We start from the raw sequence: 10,762 nt of genomic DNA, 5'->3' as shown, positions 1-10,762 counted from the left end.
ACACTCATCTACAAGAATGTGTGTTGAAAATGCTTTTGGCTTGCTTAAGGGAAGATTCCGTAGATTATCAAGTTTTGAAAATTTAGATATTCAGTTAATTGTGCAATGTAGGGGAGAGTCGGATAACCGTGCGCAGCGGCAAATGGTGCGCACCATGATATTATTTGAATCGTCCTTTGTTTTCACGAAGTGAAACATATAGCGACATCTTCTAGGTATTACATGAACTACAGGTAAAATTCGCGCTATTTTTGAGGTAAACACGCCTACTATATTGTCTGAAGGTTAAGTCAACTGATTTACTGTAATTTTCGTGCTTGTGTAATTAAGGGGTCGTTCGCGATTAAGATCCAGACATCGACGAGATCAGATCGGGATTTACATAAATGCATTTGAGTTATTTATTACTACACGAACGCGCTCGAGTCGTAATGTTTATTTTTGTTGAGGTTAAGGTTATGGTACGGTGAAAAAAAACGTTTATAAGATTCTCCCATTTGTGGTAAATTTAATTAACAGCTTTTGAAATGGACACATACTATTTATGCCAACAGTGTAACTGCGAATTTGAAAATTTGGAAGACGCGACTGAACACTGTGAAACCTTCCATTCAAATGCGAGCACTTCTATAAATGGTAGGTATTCCGTACTGGTTATTTGTTTGGAATCTTTAAAAGCAAAAATGTTCCTTTTTAGCATATTTCAATGATGCTCATATTGTTACGGAATGTGTAAATCAGGAAAGACAGCAGAGCGAAACACAGGAAGAGACCTCTCGAGTAACACCTATAGAATCGACAGGTAAACCCCATCCAAATTTAATGAGTGGGCATCATACTTAGCTTACAGAATCACACGAGGGAGACGAAAATAAACTATGGCCACAGGAAAATACGTTCCTTTTAATACACGTAATCGAGATGTATTAGGGGAGCGAAGGGTAATCACGAACAGCGGCTAATGGCGAACATCCATTTGTATCTTGCAGTGCCAACTATTGGCATTTACATACAGTTAAATATAAAAGAAAATGCTATGACAAGTTGGTCGGTACAGCGCAAAGGAACCTAGCCTCCCGTTTATGAGAGTTATGGCGATTTGTGAATTTGTATGTGCTTTGTTATTAAAACGTTTTATGCAAAATTAAGGTAAGTTAGCTTTGTATTTTGGAATTTTAAAATTCTTTATGGACAGTTATAATCTCTAAGCTAATGGTTATCAGCAGGGACGATAGCTTTATCATAGGTTTGTGTTTTTTATTTTTGTAACCTGAAATAATTTTGAAGGTCGTTTCGGGGAATCACGGACACTGTGTTCGGCATTACCAGACATGCGACTAAGCGCCGGAAACAAAAGTCTGAGATTCTTACATCTACACCTTTTAAGGCTACGTTAGAAGAGAAACAAAGAAAAAGAGAAGCGAAAGAAGCAACCTTGGAAAGAAGAGCCACAAAAAAACAGAAACCGAAAAAAAAATCGCACGTTAGAAAAGTTTTCGATTCGTCTAGTGAAGATGAATAGATGAGAGTAAATTGTGTGACGACGATGAACTCGACGATATGGATCCCCAAAATATGATGGACTTTGAAGGAAACGAAGGAGAATCCTGCTTAGTATGTGGGGAATATGGAAAAGACGAAATTTGGTATCGTTGTATTTCCTGTGGAGGTTGGGTACACAAAATGTGCAGTGGAAAAAGATAGCGCTGTAAACTATATCTGCGATGTTACTTGCAGTTAATAAAAAAACTTAGTTGTCCAATTTTGTTTTGTTCGGTATTACCCACCTGTTGTACATCATTACCCGAAACCTTCGGGCAATGCCGAACATGCGCACTTTTTTTAAAAAAAATATTGTGTCATTTTACAATTAAATTTTCGCATTTTTTGGTATTACAATTGATTTGTTAGGGTTTCCAGTATCTGTTCTCCTAATTGGTAGTTAGGTAATGGCTACACTTATAGAGTTACTGATTTTTTTTCTTAAGTGTTCGCAATTACCCTTCCCTCCCCTATAGCGAATTTGAAACACGTTTGAAGAAAAATGTTTGGCAGAAAATAGCAACGGAATTATCAAGAACGACTAGTACTCAATATACAGCAACACAGTGTGATACGAAATGGAAGAATTTAAAAAAAACTTATAAGGCCGTAAAAAATCATGAGAAATCGGGAAATAACACTAGAACATGGATATATTATGATGCGGTACATGCAGTGTTGTTTAATAAACCGGAGATAAATCCACCTGCCACATGCTCAGTTTCCGGAGTGAAAATTAACACGGAATGCGTTGCTAATACCTCTTCATCAACATCCACCACTTCGGAAACTCCCAAGAAGAGAAAGAGGTCTTCTGATGACGATAGGCATAAGGAAAAACTTGATCGGCAGGATCAATTTTTACAACTTTTTAAAAGATTGGTGGATCACATAACAAAAGAAAGTTCAAAATAAGATTAAGACGTAATGTATTTTTTTGTATGTAGAATGTACATTTATTATTGTTTGTTATAATAAAATTTGATAGTACCTACTCTAAACTTATGGGGAAAAAATTAATTACAATGTACAAGCAAATCAAAGGCCCGTGTCATATTATGCGCTATGATTTCCCTTTTATTCTTCCCTGCTTGTGTTACACTTTCTGCCGCATAATTAATGGTCATTTCTCTTTCTTCATTCTGTTCAGATTGTATATTTATGTCTAATATATCTGAAACAAATGGAAGTCCAAAATACGGCTAGAATTGTTTATTGTCTTATACCTTTGTTCAGCATGCATATATTATGTAAAATACATGCAGATACCACCATTATAGGGATGCGATCAATGCGTGTATTTTCAACAAGCTTCAAACGGCGGAAACGTCCTTTCAATAGAGCAAAGGCTTGCTCTATAGGCACTCTTGTTTTAGCATGTGCTGTATTGTAATGCTTTTGTACTTCTGTTAGCTGGCCGTAATCTTTGAATGGAACCAATAATTTAGATGTCAAAGGATATGCACTGTCTCCAAGTATGTGTCCATTATGAAGGAATTCGTATGCATTTTCATTTACAGAAAACTCTGAACGTTTGAAGACCATAGCATCGTGCACAGACCCAGCTTCACCTGCATAGACGTCCGTAAAAAGGTATTTGTCATCACAAATCGCTTGCAAGATGACGCTATGGAATCCTTTACGATTTACATAGGAAGTATGGTTGTGTAATGGTGCTTTGATGGGCACATGACTTCCATCAATACAACCTATAACATCTTAAACATAAAGTTAACACAGGAAATGGAAGCTTTAAATACAGAACATACTTGGAAAGTTAGCTTTCTTATAAAACATTCTACTGATTCTTTCTTGACTTTGCACATTCGGCCATGCCAATACTTTTGCAGTTTTATTATATTCTATCAGCTTTTCACACACGCAGTGTAAACATTTCCAGGCTGAAGACTTTGATACTCCGAAGCGTTCTGCGACACTACTTCAATAACAGACAACAATGTATAATCATGTAATCAAAAGGTCAGAATACAAACCGAAAACATTCCAAATTTGCCAAGTACCATATAGCTATCATAAGTTGCTTTTCAATCTTAACAGAGATAGCACCCCTACGTACATTTTCAGTCCACATGCCCCCTATGTTTGATAACAGTGTTTCAAAAGTAACTCTACTTAAACGAAAATCAGCTTTAAATTGTGAATCTTGCATAAAGTATACCGTTTCTTCTATGTAATTGTTAACCTTTTGTATTGAAGAGGATATAGTATTTTCTTTATCATCTTCAAAAAATAAGTCTTGTATAAAATAGCACGCCACCCCTAGTGCAATATCCTCTAATTTCTCCATTACAATATTTATTTTAACTCTTTAAAAATTTAAACAAACAATGCCCCTAACCTTAAAATTTCGATAAATCTAGCAGATCGCTCAAAAACCTCTGACCATTTAGATTCAATCAAACCAGTAAGATTTTTTTTTTAAAAACGCAAAAGATACGATCCAGATCTAATTTAAAAACGCACTTAACTAATTCGATAAATCTGACGCTAATCGCGAACGAACCCTAAGTGTTACCTTTGTAAATTAGGACGTTTTTGCTTCGGTAAGTATAGCAAGCTATGCAATACGGATCTGATTATTATTGTAGCATGCTATTTATGGTAAATCATTTGTAGTTTTGTTTTGGTGAATTTTTATAAATATTTTGTAGATGTCGGCTAATGGTGCGCGATGCGCACAATTATCCGACTTTAAAATGTTTCATGTTCTATTGGTATTTATCTTCACACAGATGCCAAAATATACCCGAAAATCCAATAAAGCCTCCTGGGACGCTAGTCAAATGAGAAAAGCCTTATTGTTTATTACAAATGGTGGGACAATTAGAGAAGCAGGTAGAAAATTTGGAATTCCGGAATCAACTATTCGGAAGAGGAAGAAAGACTATGATGGAGGACTTGATGTTACGGGGCCTCAAATGGGACGGCATCCTATTTTTTCAGTGGACCAGGAAAAGAGTTTGACTAGTCACGTAATAAAAATGGCAAAGCTCTTTTATGGTGTATCAAAAACACAACTTCGTAAGTTAGCGTATTCCTATGCACTGTCTAATAACATTCCAAACAACTTTAATGCTACAACTAAAATGGCGGGAAAAGATTGGTACTATCACTTTTTAAAAAGGAACAAGGTAATATCACTACGAAAACCAGAACCCACAAGCATCAACCGAATATCTGCATTCAACGAGACGCAGGTTAATCAATTCTTCCAAAACTTAAAAAAGCTCTACGAAAAATATCACTTTAGTAATGAAAAGATTTTCAACGTTGATGAAACTGGCATTTCGACGATGCAAAAACCGTCTAAACGCGTTGGTCCCAAAGGAATCAAGCAGTTTGGAGCAAAAACTTCTGCTGAAAGGGGAAAAACCGTTACGGTAATTTGTTGCTTTAATGCTGCTGGTACATGCTATGTGCCCCCGATGTTTATTTTTCCCCGCACTCGCACCACTACCTTGGAAAAAAACGGACCACCTAATGCAAAATACAGTTGCTCAAAATCTGGTTGGAGTAATGAACAATTGTTTTACGAATGGCTCCAGCATTTTATAGACATTGTCAAACCTTCCAAAGATCATCCTGTGCTAATTATTCTAGACAATCACTCCAGCCATATTTCCATAGCAATTTATGAATGTTGTAAGCAGAATGGGATAGTACTACTCACTATTCCGCCACATACATCCCATCGCTTACAACCTTTGGATCTAACATTTTATGGCCCACTTAAAGCAGCATTTTACCGGCAGTGTGACAACTATCTTTTACATTTTGAAAGAATCACACCATATGATTTGGCGGAACTCTTTCATAAAGCTTACAGTCAAGTTGCCACTATGGACAAAGCCCAGTCAGGATTTAAAACACCAGGAATATGGCCTTTCGACTCCGAAAAATTCACAAAGGAAGACTTTCTGGCATCTAATCACCATACGCCGACAGTAACAATAGACGAAGAGCCTCAAAACGATCCTGACATGCGGACTACAACTCCTGAGCCAAGTATTTCCGAAGTTTTCCAGGAAGGTGAACCTAGTACAAGCACTGCAGTTGTGAATGAAATTGCTATTAAAAGTGGTTCTGGTTTGCCCCAGCCTGAAGTTTCATTTGAAGATTTGAATCCAATTCCCACTCCATCTACAAGTAAAATACAACGTCGGAAGAAGCAAAAGTCTGAAATTTTAACGGAAACGCCCAATAAACAAGTTTTGATAGTCTGTGAGGAAAAAAGAAACAAGAGATCGGTAGCTTTTCAAGAAAAATTAAAACGGAAGTCAAAAAAAGGTAAATCTAGTTTGAAACATCCCGCGAAAAATAAACAGAATTTTAAAAGAAACCTTTTCCAAGAAAGTGAGCCTGATGAATCGATTTCAGAGAGCGAGTTATGTGATGATGATGAACTGGATGATATGGATGGCGATTCTGAAGACCGATGTTTGATTTGTGATGATTCAAGCAAAAAAGATGAATATTGGTTTCGTTGCATATTGTGTTCCAGATGGGCGCATGAGCTTTGTAGTGGTGTCGATTCCGCAGAAGGTTACGTTTGTGACTTTTGCGACCGTTAGGTGACATTTCAAAGGTCATAGAATGTTTCAGTAAAATAAAATGTACCTCGTATTGATTATACACCTTCCTCTTAATGTTTTTCTACTTGCGCACAATTACCCCACCTGGTGCGCACAATTAACCGCATAGGGTGGATAATCATGCGCAGTGCCACTTTTCCTCTTATTTTTTCCCTATCATCAACATGAATATTTAAATCATTTTTGATTGATTTGGGTAATAACCAACATAACAGAGAACAATACTACCAAATTTAAGAGTTGTATTTACAATAGTTTGGAAAATACGAATTTTATCGCTTAGATGCGCACAATTCACCGACTCTCCCCTATTATGGCATGTTGCGTTTTACATAACATCTGCCTTAAGCTAGGTGATGAGTCCAACATACCTGAACTAAATGAATCTCCCGATAGCTCAACTGAGAACTATCCTGATCACAGCAGTACTACTTGTAACAATAGAAGAGAGGAAGTATTTCGTTTATTAAAAGAAGATGTTTATTAAATAATGGTTATATATGCATACATAAAGTAAAAAAATGTTTCAACTTGTGAACATTAAAAAATTTCCAACTTGATTTTGTTAAGTAATGAATAAATACATGATTATGTTTGCTTCATATTTAAATATTGCTCCAGCAATTGTAATTTTCTGTTTTCAATTGCTAGCTTCTCTTCGTGCCTTTTTTGCCTTCTCTGATATTCCTCGATTTTCATATTTATAAATGATTGTGTAACAGTTTTTTGTGTAGTTCTGCGTTTTTTTTCTTGCGGAGGCTCTGTTTGAGACTCTTTAGGAAGATCTAGTTGTTCATCTGCCGCATGTACTACATCCTCGTCTTCAGGGTTTGCCTCAGTATCTTGTGCAGGTACTTCCTGATGTAAGCTATCTCTAGAAGTATATGCAAGTGCATGCTCACATGAATTAGAAGGTTTGTTTCCTAATATTTCGTCAATTTCATCAAAGAACATAAATCTAGAGGGTCCCCTGCCGCTTCTATTTTTGGCATCCTTTGCTATCTTCTAGCTACGAATCAAGCTCTTCCATTTCACTTGCGCTTGCACAGCTGTGACTGCAAAACCTGCACTTAGCATGTCGTTGACCACATCGTTGAAAACAGTCTTTCGTTTTTTCGGGTGATCAAAGTTTTCGATATGACTGGCGACGGAGTCGATTAATGCTTTAGTTTCATTGTACTGCCAGGAATGTTTTGTTTCGGAAAGCGATGCGACACTTTCATTTGATACAGCATCTAGTGTGTTCTTATTCTGTAAAGTGAATGCAAAAATAAACCTGTTTGTAATTCTCCATAAGTCTTACAAAAGCTTCCTCTTCATTGACTTCTTCCTTTTGACTACAAAGTAACGAATATGCAAATCTGTCATCTGTAAAGATTCTCTATTCGTCAATCCAAATGAATCGGGTGCTTACCAGTCATTGCTCTCTTAAAATCCTCGTCATTTAAATTAAAAGTGTTCTGAATATTAATTTCCACGGTCCACTAATATTAACTCCTTTACTGAATTATTTGAACACATGATTGTATCAATTTCTAAGGTTATGTACAAACGCAAACAAATTCAACTGGACTGTTCCATTCGCTAAAAGCGGTGTAGTCAAAGAGTAGAGCAGGTGCAGAGCACTTCCGGAGTAAATCAAGTTCGAATGGAAAGCGCCTATTGATATCCAACGAGAAATTGACATATCAGACACGAGGGAGGAATATTTGAACACATCTTAAAACGTCAAATGTAGATATTCGTTACGTTACTTTTATTTGATATTTTTCGTACTTCCGAGACTAAAGTGACAACTTCACTCCTTTATGACAAGTACTGAAGTGTCACTTTTTGTCCCGCCGGGATTAAATTTTACGAAAATCCCGGAAGGATGAAATTACTAACAAAGCAATTTCAGTAGGTTTTTCCACATTTTGTATGCGGCACTACTTCTTAAACGCATCGTACTGCTGCTCATATAGTTTTTGGATTTCGGTGGTATCAATTCTTTACCTACTTTGGTTGCTTTTTATCAATATCAAATACACGTTTGTCACCCACCACCAAAATTATGACACTAGCAATGACAGTTCCTATGGTAACTTGTTGAGCAGCGATTTTTTGAAAGAACGCGTTCTCAAACTCCATACATATTAAGTGTTTCAGTTTCGGAAGTACGAAAAATATCGTATATACCTTGCGACTGAAGTAGTGGTCTTAATCCCTCAGGTAAATTATGGCCCTCCTTTCGGTCGGGCCATAAACTTTACCTTCGGGATTAAAAGTACTACCTCAGTCCCGCGGTATATAATATACTATTATTGAGTTTATCCGTAACTTAACATTATTATTCAGGTATGTATATCCAAGAATTACGAAAGTAATGTTTAATGAGATCTTAAAGGACGAAGATTTGGACGAAACTGTGGTGTTTGAAGGAACACTAGAAGAATTTAATAACAGTGCAATGTCACAAACGATTGTTCCTTCTCTTTCCACTTCAGTTAGAAGTACTTCAACAGAAAGTAGAGATAGTCGAGGCAAGAGAAAACGTTCTGCGAATAATCTTACCGATGACACATTAGGAGCGCTCATTGCCGACGCTTCAAAAGTTTTGTCAAGTGTAGCTAATAAAAATGTGACCAGTAATTTGGAATCTCCCGAAATATTTTCTTTGTAAGTTACATACGTAACTATTTTCTAAGGTACTTAGGTAAGTGTATATTTACAGATCTATGGCTCAGGAGTTAGCTGTTATAAAGAATCAAAAGATATTACAGAAAACCAAAAGAAAAATAATGAACATCATCTATGATGCACAAGAGGAAGATGACGAAATAAAAGATTAGTGTAGTATTTTACGTTTAATTAAAAAAACATGTATATAATTAGAATTAATAGTATATTAAGTATGGAGAACGGTAAGGGATTTTTACCGTTCGAAGACAATTGTTTGGAGGAGGAGCGGAGCGACGACTCCAATTATTGTCTGAGAACGGTAACCCTTAACGTTCGACGTGCTTATAACATTTTTTGCGCGATCGAAATTAAAATTATGCAACCAATATAAATATGCACTAAGAAATTAACGAGCAGAATAAATCGAAATATCGAAGTGGTATGGTGTACATCACTAGGTAACCAGTTTATTTGTCAAAANCCACTCAGGAAAGGAAAATTGACGATGCCTGTAGCGTTTTGTCAAGTGAGTCCCGAGATAATGAACTTGTAATTCATAATGACGTATCTTTACCAGAGGATGTCATTGATATGCTCGGCGACGATCCAGAAAGCACTGCGGAAAACGGTTCATTGTTGCACAATGAACTTGCAAAGAGGTGGAAGGTTTTTTTGCAAAATGGCCTTAAAAAGGATGATTTATTAACGATCCTAAGTAAATATGACACACCCTCAAATTTATCTTTGCTAACGGCCCCGATTCTCAATCCAGAGGTTAAAGCCGCCTTACAAAAACCTATTCTTTCGGTAGATTTTTCTCACTCCGAGGGTCAAAATCAATTAGGAAAGGGGCTTTGTGCTCTAGGCAAAGCAATCTCTAATATCCTGGGAAATATTGAGAGTATTCCCGGAGATATGAGGAGTGGTTTATTGACAGATCTGTTTAACTCCGGCCGTATACTTACTAATCTCTTCCATCGTGAATCTGTTATAAGAAAAAATCTTATAACACCCCATTTAAAGAACCTGCAGGCGGTTGCCGAAAAATGCATGCCTGCCGAATTTCTGTTTGGAACAGATCTATCAGAAAAGCTTAAGTCTCTCAAAGCTATTGAGAGTGCAAGTAAGGAACTTAAATCGGTGCCAAAACCTTTTTTTAATAGAAAGAGGGGGGGCGATACTGTAAGTGACCGAAGTAAACCCGGATCAAGTCGGCCTTTAAACGCGTTCAGGCCGGTCCGTCATTACCCCGAGACGAGGCCGGCCCGATCACAAAAATTTGCCTACCGGTCGGAACCAGCCAAGACTTATCGCAACAAAAACCAAAGCACGTGGAAGAAGAGGATTTAAAGGTAAGGAAAAATTTAAAATGCAATGCTGTTTATGCAGGTCGCCTCATTCATTTTTACTCAGATTGGCTTTTTATAAATCCTTCCTCGATTGTTTTGAGTTGGATTAAAGGATATAAATTGCCTTTTATTCAAAAGCCAAATCAAGTAATTCTACGCCCAAAATCTTTTGGTCAGGAAGAAAGTAGCCAAATTAATAATGAAATTGCTAGCTTACTAAATATTGGGGCAATACAGAAATGTACTTTTTTGAAAGATCAGTTTCTGTCTTCAATATTCTTAGCCGATAAACCCAATGGCAAAAAACGTTTTATTTTGAATTTAAAACGTTTAAATAAATATGTTTATGCACCGCATTTTAAAATGGAGGATTTCAGAACAGCAAATAGGTTAATTCAGAAAAACTCGTTTGCAGCCTCTCTCGATTTAAAAGATGCATATTATTTACTTCCAATAGCACCAGCCCATAGAAAATATTTAAGATTTTCTTTTAATAACACCCTTTATGAATTTACCTGTTTGCCGTTTGGCCTGGCAACCGCGCCTTATACGTTCACGAAGCTTTTGCGACCGGTGGTTGAACATGTACGGTGTGCC

The 10,762-nt window shown here is 36.7% G+C and overlaps 1 protein-coding gene and 1 long non-coding RNA gene across 3 annotated transcripts; both read left to right on the top strand.

Annotated features, from left to right (window-relative positions):
* The first annotated feature begins 345 nt into the window (after positions 1 to 345).
* Positions 346 to 1,415, top strand: LOC116167690. 2 transcript variants are annotated; one of them, XR_004144604.1, is made up of 5 exons: positions 346 to 502; positions 555 to 636; positions 698 to 802; positions 851 to 1,149; positions 1,288 to 1,415. It is a non-coding gene; the product is annotated as an uncharacterized LOC116167690 (long non-coding RNA). The 2 variants fall into 2 exon arrangements; XR_004144605.1 differs by having other exon boundaries at positions 346 to 636.
* A 3,234-nt stretch (positions 1,416 to 4,649) lies between these two features.
* LOC116159976 lies at positions 4,650 to 6,134 on the top strand. Its single transcript, XM_031473086.1, has one exon. It carries the CDS (start codon positions 4,650 to 4,652, stop codon positions 6,132 to 6,134), a length of 1,485 nt encoding a protein of 494 aa, XP_031328946.1.
* The last annotated feature ends 4,628 nt before the right edge of the window (positions 6,135 to 10,762 follow it).

The sequence above is a fragment of the Photinus pyralis genome, unplaced genomic scaffold (assembly GCF_008802855.1).
Source record: "Photinus pyralis isolate 1611_PpyrPB1 unplaced genomic scaffold, Ppyr1.3 Ppyr1.4_LG1, whole genome shotgun sequence".
NCBI lineage: Eukaryota > Metazoa > Arthropoda > Insecta > Coleoptera > Lampyridae > Photinus > Photinus pyralis.
The sequence above is the reverse complement of the archived record's forward strand: the minus strand, read 5'-3'. Positions and strand labels throughout refer to the sequence as shown.